At 35.1% G+C, this 23,910-nt stretch overlaps 2 protein-coding genes across 2 annotated transcripts in view; one reads left to right on the top strand and one right to left on the bottom strand.

Annotated features, from left to right (window-relative positions):
• Nucleotides 1-20,429, bottom strand: part of LOC134753471 (uncharacterized) — a 51,157-nt gene extending 30,728 nt beyond the window's left edge. The window contains 3 exon segments of the mRNA XM_063689345.1: nucleotides 16,522-16,627; nucleotides 17,406-17,494; nucleotides 20,293-20,429. Of these exon segments, the coding sequence (XP_063545415.1) occupies nucleotides 16,522-16,627; nucleotides 17,406-17,494; nucleotides 20,293-20,412 (315 nt within the window). The 5' untranslated portion in view covers nucleotides 20,413-20,429.
• A 2,946-nt stretch (nucleotides 20,430-23,375) lies between these two features.
• LOC134753600 (P protein-like) overlaps nucleotides 23,376-23,910 on the top strand; it is a 96,430-nt gene continuing 95,895 nt past the window's right edge. Inside the window, exon 1 of the mRNA XM_063689524.1 lies at nucleotides 23,376-23,474. The gene's annotated coding sequence lies outside the window, so the exon portion shown is untranslated. The remainder of the gene's footprint in view (nucleotides 23,475-23,910) is intronic.

Raw genomic sequence — 23,910 nt, forward strand, 5'->3', positions numbered from 1 at the left:
AAAATAATTGAATGTGTAATGTGTTCCCTAATCAAACATTAAAACATTGATTAAGAATAAGTCACAAATATAAACATTTACTTAGTAAGTGTTGAGCGCGGCGTGCCAACAAACTGGTTACTCCAGTTTGGCGCATTTATAGTATACTAGCTTTTGCCCGCGACTTCGTCTGCGTGGACTTAGTAACCCCAGCAAGAGTAAGAATAGCGCCTGGAGAAAGTCTTATAGCAATTATTCAATTTGAGCATATTTTGCACACAAATTAACAGACACTTCATTAATTATTTCAATTCCACCCCGCTTTTTACTTTCTTAAGGGATGATTTTCGGGATAAAAACTATCCTATGTCCTTCTCAGGGACTCAACCTATCTCTATGCCAAATTTCATCTAAATCGATTCAGCGGTTTAAGCGTGAAGAGGGAACACACAGACAGACAGACAGACAGACTTTCGCATTTATACCTATAATATTAGTATGGATGTGTAACTGTGTTACTGTATTATATGTCTAAATGAATTAATAATTAATAATAATAAATAAATAAACAAAAAACCTAAACTAGGTATTTGATAGTACTAAACGCATAAATATCCTGTCTGGATCTGACGTCGCTTACACTGATAAAAACACAATTAATGCCCAATTTTATTTAGAAACCCATTAGTGTTCGATATCAATGGTATTGGATTACCGTTTATCATACAGGCACCAATTGGTGACCAATCCATCGAGAGGAGAGGATAGTGGACGCTTCTCCATACATACGTAGTCCCAATTTTCCTTCCTGGGTAATCCATACTATAATATTATAAATGCGAAAGTCTGTCTGTCTGTCTGTCTGTCTATCTGTGTGTTACCTCTTCACGCTTAAACCGCTGAACCGATTTAGTTGAAATTTGGTATGCAGATAGTTTGAGTCCTGGGGAAGGACATAGGATACTTTTTATCCCAGAAATCACCCCTCAAGGGGGTGAAAAGGGGGGTGGAAATTTGTATGGGGAATCAATAACCGCTGAACCGATTTAGATGATACTTGGTATGGGGATAGTTTGAGCTGTGGGAAAGGATATAGAATAATTTTATCCCCGAAATCATCCCTTAAGGGTGTAAAAAATGGGGTGGAAATGTATAGCGTGGACCAATTTGGGGGTGAAAAAAGGATGTATTAAAAAGCAGATTTGTTTAAGAATTAAGGTACCCAAATTACTAATTCCACGCAGACGAAGTCGCGGGCAAAAGCTAGTATTATATATTTTATTTATCAAGCAACATGGCTCATAAAAGTTGTGAAATATAAAAATTAATTAAAATTAAAAATTACGCACTACTATCACTATTACTGTAATTAATAGTAATAGTGAGTAGTAAGAGGCAAACGAGCAGACGGATCACCTGATGGTAAGCGATTACGGCCCATTGACAACCGCAACACCATAGGGGTTGTGAGTGCGTTGCCGTCCTTAATATATCATTTTATGAGAGGGTAATTTTAATAACAACTGATATAAATTATTAAATAGTTAACATCAGTTATACTATTTATACCTACTTACGCTTTTAGAAAAACTAAATTAAGAATATATACAACGAACCAATACAAAAACTATTGTTTATTTGACTCATAAACTCATAAATCAAGCTTTTTTTAATAAATATCACACACACAAAATTCAAAATCACATTAGTGTTAATTGAGAGACAAAAAAGTGAATTCCTCATTTAACAATTAAATGGATATTTTCGAAAATAAGCAATTATACCAATTAAATAAATGAGTTTTGAATATTTGAAGTATTTATTAATAATTGTGCCATTTTCAACCAAAAGGGTACTTATTGTCGCTTGTCAGTAAGGCGCTTTTCCATATAGCTTCAATTAGAAATCAACCTTATCGACAAGCGACAATGTGGTGCCTTTTGGTTGAAAACGTCACAATTAATAGCATACGCAAATAATCTATGCTTTAAGGGCGTCACGCTATTAAGGTGTAAAGGTGACCCACTACCAAATATCAGTTAATTTTAAAGGAGACCTGAATTTATTACAATAATTTCAAACGGGTCACTCACATATTACTAGGTCGAAACGGATCACTGATACATAGGTGCGATAGAGGGAATGCGATCGAGTTCACGCAGTCGCTAACGTAAATATCAAATGCCAACTCTAGGTTGCCATGAGGATGTATTGTTTACTTGTATTTTTTTATTTAGGTATTTATCTGTTAAAAAATACACACAAAAACTGTGTTATTGTTGTTAATCGATAGTTAAAAAAATGTTAAAAACACGCACAAAGCAAATACCATGTGCTTTATGTTGATAGCCGACGTGTCAGAGTGAGAGCCGAATAGTGGCTTCTCTTTCGGATTCATGGTTTATCTGTGAAACAAACATTTTGTTTACTACAAATTAAATCTTACTTGTCATTTAAAGAGGAAGAGGTAAACTGTTACTTATACTTAAAACCTCAATTAATGGGGAGTATTACTGCAATGTTCTGCCACCAGAGTGCAGCTCTAGAGCACATCCTAAACCATAGAGTAAGTATGTACATAAGTGTTGCTTTAGTACATTAGTCACAGTAAATTTACTGCCATCTATCGACACACGATTAAAACTAAAAATGAAAATGGTTAAAAATACCATAAAATATATTTACATATAGATAAATGTTGCATTTATTATTTTTATATGATTTTGACCCATGTTCTTTCACTGATATGCGTTAAAATTGTTAAATAACAAACGAAACCGTCAACGCCATCTGCGGTGTCAGCATGGTTGCATCTTTATCACCTGTCACTATGCCTGTCACTTTCGCACTCACATACTTGTTAGAACGTGACAGGCATGGTGACAGGCAATAAAAATGTTACCGTGCTAAGCCCGCTGGTCGAGAATAGGCCAAAGGTAAAACGTGGTGGCGCCATCTGTTCGAGAATCAAATTCTCTTGATTTCCGAGGCACGTTATTTTTTCCTTAGACTGTATCCATCTTATACGGAGTTATATAAATCTTTGGTATTTACCTATCTACTTAACTTAAGCAAATGTATTTAAATAATTTGAACAATATGCAATTATGTCATCACTTAAACATACGTTTTCCATAATCTGCCCACTGAATAGGAAATAACATAGGTGTATTATATTGACATGTTTTCGCTAAAATCATAATGTCGTTGTTGTTAGGTACAGTCGAGTTAATAAACTTATTTACAAGCTAAAGTTCCAAAAATATGTGGTATTTTCTATAAAAAGGGACCTTATTGTCGATGGCGCTTACGCCATTATTAACGATGCTCCGAGTCCGATATAAATACAATGCCGCGCGACGCTGTGCGGCGTAAGCGCCATCGACAATAAGGTCCCTTTTCATAGAAAATGCCCCATTTATTTAGACCCCTCTAAGATACTAAACGTTAGTAAAGAATGTAAAAGTTATACAAAGTTAGTAACGAGAGTCATGTTATTAATGAAGAAAAAGGTGGAAGTTGTAACAACTATTAAAGGAAGGAAAGCTTCATATTTCGGACATATACACTTTTTAAAATTATGATATTTTTAGATTACTTATACCTTTTTCGTACTAATTAAATATTATTTTCAATGTACGCTGCCATCTGTGTGTTTGACGTTGCTTGTCACCCTTTAAACATAACAAATTTTGCAATACATTACGTCTTAGAATAAACTTTAAAGTGTAATAAAAATCAAAACACAAAAGTATTTTTAAAAGTTGCTGAACAACGGTCAGTTTGAGGAGTAAAGCCTACAGTTTAATTTAATGCTCCTGTTACAGGAAAGTATATAGAAACTCAAAATACGACTTGTTAAAACTAATAATTGAAGGGAAGATTGAAGGGAAACGAGGACGTGGCAGAAGGAGAATATCATGGACAAGGAACATAAGAGACTGGTTAGACGTGGACAGTACAGAGAAACTAATTCGCATGACTACGGATAGAACGGCATATAGGCATGAGGTCGCCAACCTCTGGGATGGAGAAGGCACTTGAAGAAGAAGAAGATACTGAGTACTGACAATACATTTTTGGATTTTTTTCCTTCACACAAAAGCTATGGGAATTATCAATGAAAAACATCATCGGAATTTTCTCTAAAGATTAGAAAAATATCTGAAAATGTCCACTGAAAATGTTTTTCCGGGTTTTTTATCATATGTTTTTCTCAAGGTTTGCATTAATTTTAAGAACAAGGAAGTTTCACGCCGAACATTATTTTCGGTAAATCTTTGGCAAGCGATCAAAATTGAACAATGGTAGACTAAAGGGTACTTGAAAAGTGATGGAAAACATAGGGTAAAGGCACCAGTGCTCAACCATGACATGCACCATGCCTTTCTTGCTTATTTTTGGCTGTAATTACCAGTTTTTCTATTTTTCATGTCAAAAGTAGGTGATTTGATTGATAAACTATTAATTGAAAAATAGTTTAATTTTTAAAAGAATTGTCTAGCATGAACCACAACACTACTTCTGTGCTGTCTTCGGACATGAAGGGTTGTGTGATATGCGCCATTTTTTTGGAGTGTACCTATAGAAATAATACTTGATCTGTTATACCCGAAAGATCTACCGAGTATTTCTTATCCTAGGTTTCTAGGATCGTAACCTAGGTTCCTAGGAGCGTAACCTAGGTTCCTAGGAGCGTAACCTAGGTTCCTAGGAGCGTAACCTAGGTTCCTAGGAGCGTAACCTAGGTTCCTAGGAGCGTAACCTAGGTTCCTAGGAGCGTAATCTAGGTTCCTAGGAGCGTAACCTAGGTTCCTAGGAGCGTAACCTAGGTTCCTATTAGCGTAATCTAGGTTCCTAGGAACGTAACCTAGGCTCCTAGTAGCGTAACCTAGGTTCCTAGGAATGTAACCTAGGTTCCGAGTGTAACCTAGGTGCCTAGGAGCGTAACCTAGGTTCGTGTGACTCTTAAGAATGTCTGCTATCAACAAGCCATAAAACCGAATTAATTGACAAGTTGTTTATCGAAACCGGTTTAGTAATTAAGTAGTAACATCGCTAATGGAATAATGACATAAACGTGTATTGTTTCCTGTTCATATTCTATATATGAACTAATATGATGAATATATCACAACCTCATTTAAGTGATATATTATATAGTTTGTCAAAGGGCTGTCTTATTTCAAACATAGACAGAGAGACTCATACTATCTTTGTCTTACACTAGTACTAGCACCCAAAAGAAAAGGATGAGTATAGTTGTTTTTGTTCTTATTTACTGCCAATTTAAATAAAATAAAAATGAATTTCAAACCAAAGTGTGCACATTTTACGGTAAATAAATTATTATATAAGAAACTAACTAAGGTTAGTAGGTTTATAATAAAATAAAATAAAAATTAAATTAAATTAAATTACATTGTATATTAAATTACATTATTGTCCATTCATGGATCACCGCTGAACACCTCCACTTAAGACTGTACACTGATTCATGTACGGACAGTCCAGTCTGCTCGAGGACATTTTCAAGATAAAATTATATATGTATAAAATGCATAAAGGTATTATTTTCCGTGTATATAACTGACCTCTAAGCTAGGTCAAATACGTAAAATGTTTACATTATTATGATATAACATGAACAAACATGGGTATGTATGTATGTATGTTACTTTGCAAGGCCGTAGATTGTAGGTTACATTTCTACATACATTATACTCCCAGTTTTATATCTTAAGTACCTATCCAAAGTAATCCAAGACCAGCTTATTTATATTTTGCTGTTATTCGGAATAAGAAATAGTCATTTGTATTTTCATAGAGTAACTTATACTAGAGCGGTACTGTCATAGTAAATTTTGTAACCCCAGTAAATTCACTGCCATCTGTCGACACACTTTAAAACTAAAAATGAAGATTTATAAAAATACGATAGAATGTATTTAAATATAGATAAATATTTTTTTTTATTTGCATTAATTATTTTTATGATTTTGACCCATGTTCTTTCACTGATATGCGTTAAAATTGTTAAATAACAAACGAAACCGTTAACGCCATCTATACGACTGTAGGCCAAAACTAGTAGCGCCCTCTGAACGAGAATCAAATTTTCTTGATTTTCGAGGCACGTTTTTTCCTTAGACTGTATCCATCTATTACGGAGTTATATCTATCTTTGGTATTTTTGATTCGGTTAAATTTAAAAATGTAATCCTTCGAATTAGTTATTTACGATACAAGTGCAAGTGTAATATCTCCGGTGTTGCAGGCGTCCATAGGCTACGGTAACTACTTACCATCAGGCGGGCCGTATGCTTGATTGCCACCGACGTGGTATAAAAAAAAATTCGCAACGACCGAAGGGAGTGTTTTATCGACACGAGTTGCGAATTACCTATTCGCACGTGAATCGTACAACGTTTTACAGTACATATGGCCCTTTAAATTTTCGACGTAGTTACGTATATAATGTGCTTAATATAGCACAGGGTGTCGTAATGGAGCACCATATGTACTGTAAAATATATTATGTAGTATACGTGTCTCAAATATAAAAACTCATCGGGACCGTCTTATCTAACTTTGCACAAAGATTTAAATGACATAGTGTGGAGTGCCACTATCACCGTAATATTTTCTTAGGAACTTGACTAGCACACTCCGTCACTACGAAGTCTGAGCAGAGTTAGCTCAAGCTAGTTCACTTCAAGGTTTTGTTAAAACTTCCATAAAAAGTAATCGATAAGTTCGATCAAAAATAAAATTGCGCATTTATAGATGCAAATTTACTTTTTGTGCAAAAATTGTAACAAATGTTTAAGGTGCGTTTTAGACGTACCTATGTTCGTGATTTTTTGCTATGGTAAAAAAAAGGTTTGGTTCCAAATCGAAGAAGTTACGAGAATAAAGTCTCAAATTTGCTAATTAAATTTCTGGCATCCGTATAGTGATCTCAAAAAGCACTACGATTTTTCGAAATCTGCTGAACCTAGTACTTTAATAAACAAAAAAATTGTCTCAGACGCCATTTGGTAGTTTAACTGGAAAAACTTGTCAGTTAATATAAAGGTCACGGAACTGTTATTTTTTTATAATTTTTTTACCAAACAACAACAAAAAAATATGACGTGACTTGTATAATGTTTTATTTTCAATGGCCGTATTGAACAACGGAAAATTATGATTTGTTTGTTTACGTTTAACTAGCTGTATAAACTAAACAGGATTGTTATTTATAGTTGGTCAAGCAAATCTTGTCAGTAAATAGGTACAAAGAAACTATACTTATCCTTTTCTTTTGGGTGCTAGTACTAGTGTAAGACAAAGATAGTATGATTCTCTCTGTCTATGTTTGACATGAGACAGTCCCTTGACAAACTATATCTATTAACTAGCGACTCGCCCCGGCTTCGCACGGGTGCAATGCTGATGTATGATACATATAAACCTTCCCCTTGAGTCACTATCTATAAAAAAAACCGCATCAAAATCCGTTGCGTAGTTTTAAAGATCTAAGCATACATAGGGACAGACAGCAGGAAGCGACTTTTTTATACTATGTAGTGATTACTGTATAAACAGAAGCAAAAGCAGCTCAGTGGGCTATAGCTAATGCTCTGTGATATAGCCTAATATAAACATATTGGGCTAAGCCAGTGGGCCATGTCTTTATATTTTTTAAAGTAGGTATTAGTTTTAATTTTATTCGATTTTATTATTATTAAGTACTAGCGACCCGCCCCGGCTTCTCACGGGTGCAATGCTGATGTATTATACATATAAAACTTCCTCTTGAATCACTATCTATAAAAAACCGCATCAAAATCCGTTGCGTAGTTTTGAAGATCCAAGCATACATAGGGACAGACAGACAGCAGGAAGCGACTTTGTTTTGTACTATTTAGTGATGTTGTCGGTTCTAATAAAAAAAAGTTTACAAATGTATATAAACAGGGTAGTTCACTGTCTAAAATCAATCCATACATTACTCCGACTACAAGTGGTCAAAATACAGCACCCGCTCTTATTCCCTTGACAAATTTATCACAGTCTATAAAAAACCGGCCAAGTGCGAGTCGGACTCGCGCACGAAGGGTTCCGTACCATTACGAAAAAAAACAGCAAAAAAATCACGTTTGTTGTATGGGAGCCCCATTTAAATATTTATATTATTCTGTTTTAGTATTTGTTGTTATAGCGGCAACAGAAATACATCATCTGTGAAAATTTCAACTGTCTAGCTATCACGGTTCATGAGATACAGCCTGGTGACAGATAGACAGACGGACAGCGGAGTCTTAGTAATAGGGTCCCGTTTTTACCCTTTGGGTACGGAACCCTAAAAAGTATGTCTAGTGAAATTTATCACATTCAAAATTTCTATTTAAAATAACAATAAAAGAAACACGGAAAACACGGTTCACGGGAAAACTACATTCAAAATTCGGGCCACAAGATTAGATTTCGGGACATGTATACATGCATTAAGTAGTACTTAAGTTTTATTTGGTTGATTTTCATTTTCATATTCATTTATATTTTTTGTAAGGGTACACTAATTTTCACTTTACAATGACTACTATAATTAGACGAGAACCGGCGCAATGACCCTACATCACGTCCGACACTGAATGACATTTAAAATAAATATTACGGTTTAGACTCACGTGTTTTTAGTCACTCGGGCAACATGTTTCGCGTGACCTAGCAAGCAACAATAAGCAAGCAAGCAAGACTAGGCAACCTAGGAAGCAAGCTGGCAAGGAGACCTAGGCTCTCCGAAACATGTCGCGCGAGTGACTAAAAACACGAGTCTAAACCGTAATAATTATTTTAATGTTAGTATGTCTCACGCTAGTTTAAATTCGGTGAATATAATTTGAAGACTTTCCTGACGTTTTGTTGGTGCGTCAAAAACAACACGCAGTTTGATAGCTTCGTTTTGTTCCCTAAGCACAACGTGATGGGGAAGCAATTGCCTACTATGTGTAGTGCAGTGAGTGAACAATATAATATCAAATCGAATTTGTCATGTCATAAGTGAGTGATGCTTGGTGTTACACTACCTACGAATAACAATATTTGGTCCTGAGTTATGGATGTGTTGTATGTTAAGTATTTATCATCATCATCATCATGTCAGCCGATAGACCTCCATTGCTGGACATAGGCCTCCCCCAAGGCTCGCCACTCCGATTTATATTTCCGACAAGTATTTATATTTAGTTATTTTAGTTATATGTTATTAACCTCGTCGTCTAGTACCCATAAGCCCATAACACAAGCCTTATTGAGCTTACTGTGAGACTCTCTGTGTAAAATTGTCCTATAATATTTATTTTATAGGTATGTTCATACGTCAGAGTTATATTTGGTAACGGTAACGACACCCATTATTTACGTTACGCAAAAAAAAACTTTGACCTTCGTTTGAACACATTACGACCACACTGTCAATACAAATTATGTTCGGAAACATGGTTTTGGCAGTTAAACTACGAACCTAAAATAATACAAATCTTGGCGCGTTTCGCTCTACGTCAAGACAACAGTGCGCTGGGTTTTGGCGCGAAATAAAAAAAAAATAGGCAAATTACTGAACTATTTTTTAATAGATATATCTACAAAATAGGTGAAAGCTGAATTTTAATTTTCGTCATTTTCGTAAAGGTTACCTATTTTGTGACGGTTTAAATAATTTAATGCTTGCTGAAATGGGAAATACTTACGCGGTAAAGTTGTTCTATCAATCCTTTACGCCATCACTACCACATTCACAATAAAAATGCTTTGATTCGCTCAAAACTCTTAAAACTAACACATTTGATAACAATAACAACTTCGTACACAGCTCTAATATGTATTTTATATATACGAAAATATGTAAATTTAAGACGCGTTCACACTAAAAAAACACATTGAAACTGTTCCATAAGTGGAAATATATTAAGTCCATTTCACAAGCCGCCAGTATTAGGACGACTCCGAGCCAGAATTCTAAATTTGAAATTTGCGAAGCCGTTCGAAACACGGCCGTCTGGTGCGCTAGCGGGGTACACACTGAATTCAACATGGCGTCTTGGCACTGTTTCTCAGTCAATTAATCACTTATTAGATTAATTCGCAGACACTGTTATAATTATGTTGTTAATTTGTTTGTAAAATGTTGAAATTGTTTAACAATTTTTAGTGGTTATTAAAATTAAACAGGGGTTTTTTACGAAGTTTTTTTAACTTTTAGTTTTTTTTTAATTTGCAGCGGCCTTTAGAAATGGCACTGAAAGTTCTTTCAATATCACTTGATTTCACTATTATCAAGAACACTTAACTGTCACTTTTCAGGAATGTTAATTATAATTTTTCATTTAGTTTTTTTCTTACTAGCAAAATAAAATAATGTATCACCAGTAACGCTGGTCAGTTTGGACTAATCAAAGTCATAGCTAATACTATTTCAAGCCAAGGATTTGATATTGTAGATCGACCTCACCTAATCAATATTTATATCATATATAGTACAGGTTTTTGAATATCAATGTGTATTGTCTATTAATAAGTGTGGATTTATTATTTTGATCGTTGATGTGCAGACGAACCATGTTGAGATAGGTCAATGATTTGGTAGTTATATTTTAGTAGTATCAAAGATATATACATATAACTCCGTAATAGATGGATACAGTCTAAGGAAAAAACGTGCCTCGAAAAATCAAGAAAATTTGATTCTCGTTCAGAGGGCGCTACTAGTTTTGGCCTACAGTCGTATAGATGGCGTTGACGGTTTCGTTTGTTATTCAACAATTTTAACGCATATCAGTGAAAGAACATGGGTCAAAATCATAAAAATAATTAATGCAAATAAAAAAATCATTTATTTATATTTAAATACATTCTATCGTATTTTTATAAATCTTCATTTTTAGTTTTAAAGTGTGTCGACAGATGGCAGTGAATTTACTGGGCTTAAAAAGTTTACTATGACAGTACCGCTCTAGTATAAGTTACTCTATGGTAGTATGCAGTAGTTTTCTTATGCTTTCTTTGGTTCTAAGCACAGTTTTTTTAGGAGTTTTAATGTTTTAACTGACTAGCAGCGAGCTGGCAATCGTAGGACACATTAGTTATATGTTATATAACAGATATCTATGTAATTATTAAAAAAAATTTTATAGAGATGTCATATTATTATTATTTTTTTGAAAATTTCCCTATTAATAAATTACATTTAATTATTATAATGTATAAGTCAAACAAGCTTACAAATAATTATATATGGTTATAATCACTAGTCATACCTTGGCGCTTCCGGTGCAAAAGTGCCCATAATGCTCGGTGCATGCGCTGAATGGTTATGCATAGTCTTCGCACCAGAAACGACTCGCAAACCGAATAAAATAGTTTCCCGTTTCCCTTAAAATTAATATTTGTGACGTTTTCAATCAACATTACATTGTCGCTGAGCATAACGACGAAAATTGCTTGCTTGAAAACCTGCCAAAGCGTCCTTTTGGCAAACGACAATGTGGTACTTACCTTTCGCTTGAAAATGACACATTTAACGATCTATGCCATAAAATTTTCGTATGGCGTACCATGTACCATACGCAACATTGAATGTAGTTCGTTTAACCACATCGTGTAAACACGCCTAAAGTGAATCATTCTAACTGGCATAGCTTAATCTAAAACAGCCAGTGCAGTTTAACAAAGTCGGATTAAGCTAAATGTGAACGTAATAATAATTAATATACGTATTCTAAAATCCTCATTGGTACGATTTTACCGTGATACTAGCTTCAATACAGCTTACATTGTAAGTATGCATTTCAATTGACAGATAAATATTAGGTATGTTTTGTGCGCAGTTTCCTTGTTATAATGAATGTAAATGTAGGTAAATATATTTGTTTTAAATAAACGATTTATCCTTATATAGTTTCACCACTCTGCATTAAGTATATTAAGTATAGTATAACAAAGAGGTACGACCGTACCATCCTTTTCTCGAAGCCACTCAGGCCATTTTCAACGTTCTGTAATTTTTTGATAGCTAAAGCTAGAACCCTGAATTTTCAGTGACGTGATTAGAGCATAACATGATTTAGAAGAAAAAAATAAAGATATCTAATATTGTTACGGTCTTAACACCCCCTGGCACTGACTAAAATAACTGACTTGGTTTCACATTACATCTCAAAAATTTTTTGTAGTAGAAGAACTGCGTTGCGAGACTGCGTGTCTTTTTATATGTAATGTTTTTGATGGGTTATTTATACAACAATTAGCTTCTACCCGCGACTACGCCTCCATGGAATGATAATGATGATAGATCTAATATAAACTACCGTATGTCCTTCCCCGGACCTCAAACTATCTCCATTCCAATTTCATCTTAATCGGTTCAGCGGTTAAAGCGTCAAGAGGTAACAGACAGGAGGGCGTTCATCCTCACACCCTAGCACCTAAATGGTCGCGTACTGTGCGGTTTAAGAGGAATTTCCTCCCGCGGACGCTTCGGCTGTGGAATGAGCTCCCTGCCGAGGTTTTCCCGAGGGGCTACAGTATGGGGTTCTTCAAAAAAGGAGTGTACAGGTTTTTAAAGAGTCGGCACCGCGCATGTAATATCTCTGGTGTTGCAGGCGTCCATAGGCTACGGTGACTGCTTACCATCAGGCGGGCCGTATGCTTGTTTGCCACCGTCGTGGTATATAAAAAATGTTATAGTGTTTCGTTTTTAGTTATGTTGTAATGCATACTCTCGCATTTATAACATTAGTATAGGGATCTAATACAAAGCATTTTTTTTTTCCTATCTGGCTTTTACTCCCTGCAATTTTAGGAAAAAGTAACATTGAGTCGTTCAGTCGTCTAATTTTTTAACTCTTGTAGTGCCTCTGCCACACTCTGTCAACAACTTTAGACACTATAGTCATTTATCGTTAATATAAATAGTAAATTAAAGTTAAATTTATTAAAAAAACCTTTCAGTATCAAGAACTGAATTTACCCAATTGAAAATGCAAAACATATTCAAGCGTGCAATATTTTAGGTGAATAAACTTGCATACAATATTGTTTGTCGCTTCGGGTTACTGACACTAATGTACTAAAATATACTTGTCGAGAGAGGAAAATAGGGACTACGTTTGTAATTTGTATGGAGAAACGGCCGTCCCCTTTCCTCTTAAAAGGTTAATGTTGGCTTGAAAACATGTCACATTTTTATTTATTTTCAGTTATATGTCGTTACCCTGTATATCATAATTACCATAGCAGTATAATTTTAGTATAAAATGATATACTAATATGAATAATGAATGATTAAAATGATATAAAAATGATATACTAATATGAATAATGAATGATTAAAATGATATAAAAATGATATACTAATATGAATAATGAATGATTAAAATGATATAAAAATGATATACTAATATGAATAATGAAGGATTAAAATGATATACTAATATGAATAATGAATGATTAAAATGATATACTAAGGGCCAGTTGCACCAACCACATTTAACAGACTGATCAACGTCACTCAGCAGTGAACTATGAAACTTCCCATACAATAAAATTTAACGAACGTTTTAACGGTGACAGGCGGTTTGGTGCAACTGGCACTAATATGAATAATGAATGATATGATAGTACGGGTATCTACAATAAATTAGGTACCTGATAGCATTAAAAATATTGAAAATGACCTGACATTCTATAATCAGTTAAACAAATGGTTGACCACAAAAGCTTTTTATGACATGTCAGAATATAATAATAATGATTTAATCTTAATTTAATTTTATATTTTGTATTTTTATTAATTATTGGAAATTTGAAATTAAAATGTGTTGATTATTTTTATATTGTATTATTTTACTTTAATTTAATTAATGATTATTTGAATGAATTGAATATATTATGTAAATCCAATTATGACGTGTAATATGAAATATTATTATAAATAAATGAGTATGAGTATGATATATTATTTTAGTATGAATGTATTTTAGTATGAAATGAACTGTTTGTAATAACTATTATATCACTATTATTAGTAAATCACTATTACTATTACTATTGACTTGTAAATTGGTTTTATAAATAAATTATTATGATTATGATTATGGCCGAGGGATCTGACGTGCAAAATTTTAAACAAGTATATTTTCAGTTTCTGAAGTTAAACATTAAAACCCGCGCGACTTCCACATCTTCCGTCGCAAGGGGCCCGACAGACCTCGCAGTGAACATCACACTTCAGAGAAAGCCATAGAAAGCGCTGTCTTATCTAATCTGTGGTCTATGACGAAATCGGTGATCTATCAAATATACAGCGTGACACGGTGATAGATCATCTACAAACAACTCAAATGCATAACAAAATGTATACAAAAACAATATTAACTAACAAAATAACATACAAAACATACTTCGGACGTGTTTTAAAATTCGCCAGTCGTTGCGAATTTCGCCCTTGTATCGTAAATAACTATTCTATACTTATCCATACTAATATTATAAATGCGAAAGTCTGTCTGTCTGTCTGTCTGTTACCTCTTTACGCATAAACCGCTAAACCAATTTAGTTGAAATTTGGTATAGAGATAGTTTGAGCCCCGGGGAAGGACATAGGGTAGTATTTATCCCAGAAGTAATCCTTTAAGGGGGTGAAAAGGGGGGTGTTAGTTTGTATGGGAAATCGATAAAAAGCAGATTGGATAAGGTACCCAAATTACTAACTCCACGCAGACGAATTCGCGGCCGTCGCGGGCAATAGCTAGTACACTTAATATTGCCACGGTTCGCGGTACTTTTACCTTTATTTACCTCCATTTTACTACGTTTTGACGAAGTTAGACCCTGAAAAGTACCTACTACCCTGTACCTACAAAATACATGCCCAATCTTCGACGAGCTCGCGGGTAATTGGATATTTTCACAAAATTGTGCCGTCAACAAAGACGCCGTCTATTGACCTAATTAGTTAAGGTTAAAAAAATACGTATCTCAAGTATAGTAAGCAAACTAATTAAATAACTAACATTAGTTATACATTTCATCGGAACAGAAGCTACTTACGTTGAAAACGATGGCGCATTTCATTAGGTAAATGCAGAGATAAATTACAATTAGGAGTGTTAACCGGGTAAAACCGCGTGTATATATATATATATTGCTGTATATAAAAAAAAACTAGATGGATTGTGTTTGTTAAGGCGGATGTGTGTGTTTATTTGTTTTTTATTTATGTGTCATTTTTATGTGTTTTTTATTTTTGTTCTAGGTTTAACTTTAGTTTTACTTTTGTAATATTATAATTTAATTTAATTAGTTTACTTTATGTGAATTAATATATATATATTAATTATTAATTATTATATATTGGATTGGATTTTGATTTTATTGTTGAAAGTTTTGTTTTTATTTTTAATGTATTTACTAACACATAGCTATAACGATGGTACTAACAATATTGTATGGAATCTTGAATGTTCTGAAATAAAGTTTTTTTTTTTATAACATTATTAGATGGAGTTGTTTCCCATGGTTTGTACTAACCCAATTTAAAACATATCCAAAGAATTAGCGCAGGTATTGATTTTTTTCGTAAACACACCGTCTGACAATTGCTCTACTGGTGACGCTGCGTCGTAAGCGAACAACTCGCGAGCGCGAAGCGAAGCGGCGCGGCCCGGCGCGGCGGGCCCAAGGCGTTCGCGTTCGCAACGAGATCGCCCACGGAGGACACTTCTGTTATCAAGTGACTGCATCACCCCGCGCCACATCGATTTATTGACTACCCTGTTTTATTATTTTTATTCTTAATGTTTGACTTGCTTGTTTAACCGTAATTAGTGTTTTGTTGTTCTTCTATGTAGTTTGTAATTCTATGGTGTTATTTGTGTCAGAATTTTGTATTTGTTAATTAATTATGCATAATTTTATATTAAAGGAAAAAATGGAAAAAGTTACACTTCCGACAGGATTTGAACCCGCAACCTCCGCAACCCGTGCGTTGCTCTTAACCAATTGAGCTACGGAAGCCTACCAGAACCTTGCAAATCTTTGCATTCCTTCCCTTATGTATACACGCCTTTGGGGTGGTGAATTTGGAGTATCGCTCGCAGACGTATCTGCATGTTAAAAAATAATTATACATAATGTTTACCGTGTAAGCGATTTGGTATATTACTCTAAGCTTATATGAGAGAATAAATAGATGAAATGAAATGTAATTCGCTTCGCGTTCGCGTGTTGTTCGCCTACGTAGTACGTTGCTGGTGAGACTTACCTCTTGTACACTGTTCGCTTTGAAGAGGTAGCAGTGCAGCAGAGCCTCCTTCTCATTGATGAGTATGTATTAGAACAGCTCATCATGTCTACCTGGTAACTTATCCAGCTCATCCTGCTAACGAGCCGTACCTCTTGAAAGCTACTGGTTCAGGATGGTTTCCTTCATTGAGGAGTATGTAGAACAATTTCCTGAGGAATCCTTAGGACTTTGACGCTGCTGATGAGACTTACCTCTTGTACACTGTTCGCTTTGTAGAGGTAGCAGTGCAGCAGAGCCTCCTTCTCATTGAGGAGTATGTAGAACAGCTCATCAGGTCTTCCTGGTACTTGGCTCGCCCTGCCGAAAGGTGGAGTTGGTTATAGGCTTGAGTTTATTAAGAGGAACGATCGCTTCTCTATACAAGCATAGTCCTCATATTCCTCTCTGGATATTAACATTAAAGAAAGTATGTTTACACAATTTGATGTATATTGACCATCCAGCTATGACCATTCTTTTGACTTTTTTAGAGTTTTTGATTATTATAAGAGTGGAGCGAAAATAGTATTTTATACAAACGTGATATAATAGAGAGCTTAGGACACCGTGTTTAGGACACGAAGCTTGCTGAGTGGCCTAATGAAGGTACGAGATTGGAAAGCTTGATTATATCACTATTGTATACAATACTTTTTCTACAAGTCACCTAAAATAACACTTTTTCTATAAAACCTAAATAATTAAAGAAAATTAGGTAAGTATCTCAGTAGTACAAAAGACATAAACGCGTGCATAATATATGAATAGGTATTACTCATGAAATAGTCGCGCGTTGGTGTCTTTTTCACTGGACCGCGGCGTCACGTGATTGGTCAAATTCATTATAGTTGACTAAACCGCTTCGAAATTAATATTATATGGTTGAGTCCGTCTCTCTGTCCGTCTGTCAGCAGGATGTATCTAATGAACCGTGATAGCTAGACAGTTGAAATTTTCACAGATGATGTCTGTTGCCGCTATAACAAATACTAAAAACAGAATAAAATAAATATTTAAGTGGGGCTCCCATACAACAAACGTGATTTTTTTGCCGCTTTTGCGTAATGTTTTTTGGTAGTCTTAAATATAAAAGTACCTGATGATGTCCACCAGTCTGTGAACGATGACTGGCTCAAAGTTCTCGTTGTAAGCCTTAAGGCAGCCATCTTCTATCGTAATGCTAAGCTACAATAAAGAAAAAATACGTTATAAGTACAAGATGGATAAAAAATAAATGCATTCCCGTTGCCAGAGGTTTTAGGATTATACTGAGCAACTTTTACTATGGGACCAACCACGAAATCGCAAAAAAAAAATTACCCACCTATAGAAAATGGACCAGCCAAAATGTATGAAACAGCCAAATTGTTTTTCGCGATTTCGGGGTTGGTCCCATGGTAAAAGTTGCTCAGTATAATCCTAAAACACTTATTTTAGCCAACCTGTATAATACATAATACAGTCACAAGATAGAGCTTTACGACCAGGATGGTGGTGCTTCTCCACAAACGGTAACGAGCAGCGGTGACGCCCGCCCGTCGTGACCGCTACTCACTCATGCACTGTTTGTGCTTGAGAAAGGAGACCTAGGCTCTCCGAAACATGTCTCGCGAGTGACTAAAAATACGTGAGTAACCGCAAGATCACGCCCATAATCGACAAGATTAATATGATGGTATGGACATGTACTCATGTACTCTGCCGCCCTGAAGACCATGGGCCCGTTTATCAAAAGCTTGTAGCTTGTAATACAAGTGGAAGTCCCTTTCTAACAAAAGCTGTCAAAATTACATTACAAGCTACAAGCTTTTGATAAACGGGCCCCATATGTGATATTTTCTATGAAAAGGGACCTTATTGTCGATGGCGCTTACGCCATTATAAACGATGTTCCGATATAAATACAATGCCGCGCGACGCTGTGCGGCGTAAGCGCCATCGACAATAAGGTCCCTTTTCATAGAAAATGCCTCATATGGTACGAGTTGCCCTGAGCATACCCACGAACGTGCGAGCCGCTAGAAGACGGCCCGCCACCTGATTGACGACGGTCCAGAAGGACCTGGGCCCGTTTATCAAAAGCTTGTAGCTTGTAATACAAGTGGAAGTCCCTTTTTGACAGCTTTTGTTAGAAAGGGACTTCCACTAGTATTACAAGCTACAAGCTTTTGATAAACGGGCCCCTGAAAGAGATAGGAGTAGACAACACAGTAGCCCAAAACCGGAAACAGTGGAACCGGCAGACAAGGAGAGCCGACCCCAGATAATGGGATAAGGCCCAGGACAAGAAGAGTGAAACCGCAAAATTAGCTTAAAGTTAGTATGTCTCAAGATAGTTTAAATTCGAAAATTGAAATTAAGACATTGAAATTTTTTTATGCAAAATAAAGATATTTGATATTTGACATCAAAATAAATAATGTAAGAATTTTCATAAAGGTAGTGATCCGTTTTTATTGTCTGGTTTCAATGCTCTTTAAATAGTGAAAAAAACTCGTTAATAAAAGTGGTTACATTAAAACCGTATACGTTTTTAGGGTTTCGTACCCAAAGGGCTATAACGGAAGTCTATTACTAAGACTCCACTGTCCGTCTGTCTGTTTGTCTGTCCGTCTGTCTGTCACCAGGCTCTCGTGAACCGTGATAGCTAGACAGTTGAAATTTTCACAGATGATGTATTTCTGTTGCCGCTATAACAACAAATACTAAAAACAGAATAAAATAAATATTTAAGTGGAGCTCCCATACAACAAACGTGTTTTTTTTTGCCCTTTTTTGCGTATTGGTACGGAACCCTTCGTGCGCGAGTCCGACTCGCACTTGGCCGGTTTTTTTCTTTATCTTTCATAAAATTACTAACGAAGTGTTTGTGTTCGTGTCGTGACCTTTAAAAAACCAGTTTTTAGTTTAACGTTTCTAGTCAGAAAATGAATCGTGCACGGTAGAGAGCAAGTCAAGTTTACGAGAATATATTCTTCTCTTCTTAGCATTTTCTGAGTGATGATTCTAAAAGAGATTAAAGAGATAGGGGGTTAAAGAATAAGCATGTGTATGAATATAAGGGCACTAGTTTTTACAAATCAAACATTTATTCAGCTAATAGGCCACAGGGGCACTTTTACATGTCAATTTTTTACAAGCAATAGAAAATAATCAAAAATTACAAAAAACATTTAGATACTTTGTTAGAGATGTATCCAGTCTCAAAATTTCGTATTATTACACAAAAAAAACTATAAGAAGCTTATTGGAGATGCGGGATTAGTAGAGGCTAGACTGCAGAGCCTTGAACACCGTAGAAAGGTAGCTTGTTTATCGGTGTTCTACAGGATACATTTCGGGGAGTGTGCGCTGGGATTACATAATTTAATCCCCCCATCTCCATTCTGTCACCGTGGGACTAGACGCGGACTTGCGTTTCACCCTTACGTCGTTACTCTGCCACTGATTCGTACTAAGCGCTATGCATCCAGCTTTATCATACGAACGGCTAAGGAGTGGAATTCACTTCCTGCAAATATATTCCCAGTCCACTATAACTTGGATCTTTTTAAATCAAGAGTGAATAGACATCTTTTAGGTAAGCATGATCCATCCTAGACTGCATCGGCACTTACCATCAGGTGAGATTGCGGTCAAGTGCTTGCCTTTTTGTAATAAAAAAATAAAATAAAAATACAAACACTAAACCCACACCGGCGTTTTACCCTCTTTGCCGTTCGTGAGGGCGCACTGGGATCGATGACATTCCACCACACACATTTGAGTCGATTCCTGCTGTCTGGATCACGACACGACATCCGTCTGTCCCTATGTATGCTTAGATCTTTAAAACTACGCAATTTACGGATTTTTATGCAGTTTTTTTATTAGATAGTGATTCAAGAGGAAGGTTTATATGTATAATACATCAACATTGTACCCGTGCGAAGCCGGGGCGGGTCGCTAGTATAATCATTAAACGACAATGCTGAAAAACTGACCTTGTCGTAAGTGCCACAAGTTCTAATTTCCTTCAACAGCCACGGGAGCATGACAGTTGACAGGCGGCGGTCCGTGGCGGTGAAGCCAAGATACGTCACAGCTGTCAAACGAGTCTTCATGATTTCGTGGGAGTTTGACAGATTTCGTGAATGAAATTATTATTTAGGCATCATGAAGGCTGTGGTTTTAGGCTGGAAAGAAAATAAAAGTATTACTTAAGGCCGTTCCATCGGTTTGCCGCTATCACTGTCACATTTCGCAAGAGAGAACGGGAAAGAGCATGCGCGCCAAGTATTAATTTTGATCGAATTTTGTCGATTTTTATTTATTTTAAAAACGTTGCCTTACAATATCGAAATTCGAACCGGTCAAATTACTATTTAAGTTAAGATTGTTTTTTATTCTATATGTACTTAAGTTACTTACTGTATATACTGAGCCTGTTTGAAAATCTGGGCTTATTAAAACACAGAAATACTTATTATATACTACCATTATAAAGTATTCAAATATTTGCGAGGGTAATAAAACAATTACTCTTAAATCTTATCGTGCCAAAATAATGATTAGCCCCGCGCGATGACACCTACCTTTTCGAAAAAACTTCTAAGGAAAACCTGCAAAACTTGGCTGGTACACTTCTTATTAGCTGATGTAGCTATCTAGGTACCTACTTTTCGTAAAACATTTCATTTTCATTTATTTATTCTTAAACAATACAATACAATACAATTTGTTTCAAAACTTGGTTACGTAAATGAAATGAAAAGTAAATTATTTGTATTCTTTCTTATTTTGTAACAAAGAAATATTATCACCTATATAAAATATCTACAACATCATTCATTAAAGTAGAAAAATACTTAAATTGCTTTTTAATCTATGTAATAATCTAAGTTACACCTACATATATATACATATACCTGCCTATTATTTAATTGTTAACTACCTGCCTTTAAGGTGAACCATTAACAAAATAGAACAAATCACAGAAACTGTTAATAACATGTTATTAATTCACAAAATAAAGATTAGTAAACGATATAAACGTAAAACCACAAACAAATCTTCAAATCAATAACTCTAACAATCAACAAGAACTTCTCGATTTAATAATAACAACAACTTAAAGGCACGACTTTTCCACTTATTTCACTTACGTAATCATTTCTAAGCATGTTTTATTTGATTTCACATACGAAAACAGTATTGAAATCGATGTTCGTGTTTTCGTACATCCAAAACAAAAGATCGAAGGCTACTGAACTGAACTGAAAGTACATACTGGCTGGAAAATTCTGTCCTCCTTGTCAGTTGCATTGTTACTAACGCCATCTAGCCTTTGATGGAAACATCACGCTCTAAGACTTAAAACCTGAACTTTGGAGCGTGCATGAACTATAGGGGGCAGCATAGAGTCGTCAGATTTTTGGCGCGAGGCGTAAGAAGTTTATGCTTCCGATGTAGCCCACAAGATGGCAGAACCTTCTATGGACAAGAATACGTAAGAGAACGGTAGATGGTAGCACTTACTTTTGCAATGTACGTGTTTATGTTTCCGATTCAGGCCACAAGTTGGCAGACGCTCCAACGCTCACGGTCCCTATGAAAGGCAGATCTTCACCGTCTTCATGTAAGTTGTTCTAAACTGATGTGGCGCTGTAATTAATGGAGCATCAAGCCATCTAGCGGCGAATAGCAGAACTAATATGGCACATTTTCTAATACATGTTTCAATTCAGACTTCAGACTGAATCTATAAAATGGCGCTATAATCAATATTTGATACCATCTAGTGGTCAAAATCCGAACCAAAGAGGATATAATATTATAGAGCGGTACTGTCATAGTAAATTTCGTAACCATAGTAAATTCACTGCCATCTATCGACACACTTTAAAACTAAAAATGAAGATTTATAAAAATACGTTAAAATGTATTTAAATATGGATAAATGATTTTTTTATATGATTTTGACCCATGCTCTTTTACTGATATGCGTTAAAATTATAAATAACAAACGAAACCGTCAACGCCCTCTATACAAGAGTAGGCCAAAACTAGTAGCGCCATCTGATCGAGAATCAAATTTTCGTGATTTTCGAGGCACGTTTTTTCCTTAGACTGTATCCATCTATTACGGAGTTATATCTATCTTTGGTTTCCGATTCAGGCCACAAGTTGGCAGACGCTCCAACGCTCACGGTCCCTATAAAAGGCAGATCTTCACCGTCTTCATGTAAGTTGTTCCAAAGATAGATATAACTCCGTTATAGATGGATACAGTCTAATGAAAAAACGTGCCTCGAAAATCACGAAAATTTGATTCTCGATCAGATGGCGCCACTAGTTTTGGCCTACTCTCGAATAGAGGGTGTTGACTGTTTCGTTTGTTATTTATAATTTTAACGCATATCAGTAAAAGAGCATGGGTCAAAATCATATAAAAATAATAAATTCAAATCATAGAGTAACTTATACTAGAGCGGTACTGTCATAGTAAATTTTGTAACCACAGTAAATTCACTGCCATCTATCGACACACTTTAAAACTAAAAATGAAGATTTATAAAAATACAATAAAATGTATTTAAATATGGATAAATGATTTTTTTTATTTGCATTAATTATTTTTATTATTTTGACCCATGTTCTTTCACTGATATGCGTTAAAATTATTAAATAACAAACGAAACCGTCAACGCCCTCTATACGAGAGTAGGCCAAAGGTAGTAGCGAGCTAGCGACATCTGATCGAGAATCAAATTTTCGTGATTTTCGAGGCACGTTCTTTCCTTAGACTGTATCCATCTATTACGGAGTTATATCTATCTTTGATCCGAACTAATATAACAGCTGTTTCTACTTTACACATTTTAATCGGGAAAAGTCATAAAAGATGGCACTTTAATTAATACTAATAATTAGATTGTGGGCGTTTGTATACTGTAGTCATGTAGTGTATGCCTATACGATGCCTATACGTTTTATTGGTATTATATATATCCTAATTAAATTAAGGTAGGCCTTTCACGCATTCGCATTCCTCATCGTCTCTCATGAAAAGAGGGTACACGATAATATGTCAATAACAACTTTCATTGTGTATGTTAAGTTTAGTATTGTACGAATAATATTGTTATTGTGATTAAATAATTGTGTTAATCAATAATCAGTGAAGGTTAGTACTTTAACTGTTATGTAAACTCTTTTATAATTAAATTCCAATAATCTAACCTCACTTTTTCTCTTTTCCGTATGTTTTAAGAAAATAAACAAAGCTAAAATGATACATCTACATTTATTTTAAATGCTAGAGTATGCTAAAGGGAAATTTGAGTTTACTTCTTTTCATATTTTCCATTAAAGAATAAAGAATAAAGATAATTTATTTTCAGCTAAAGGTTACAGACATTCCAGGGGTCTCCGCACTAGGCAGTGCCTGTATCGCGGGGAACCAATTACAATTTAAATATCAGACTTTGTTACAATTAAAAACTATCATTTAGTAAGAAACTACGGCTTAATCTAGACACAATATTGAAACTAAATTTTGTTAAATATGGCTTCTGTCTCGGCATAATTTTGTGAGTGCAGCAGTTTGAAAAGCAGTTTTT

This window comes from Cydia strobilella, chromosome 27, assembly GCF_947568885.1.
Source record: "Cydia strobilella chromosome 27, ilCydStro3.1, whole genome shotgun sequence".
In the NCBI taxonomy this organism is placed as follows: Eukaryota; Metazoa; Arthropoda; class Insecta; order Lepidoptera; family Tortricidae; genus Cydia; species Cydia strobilella.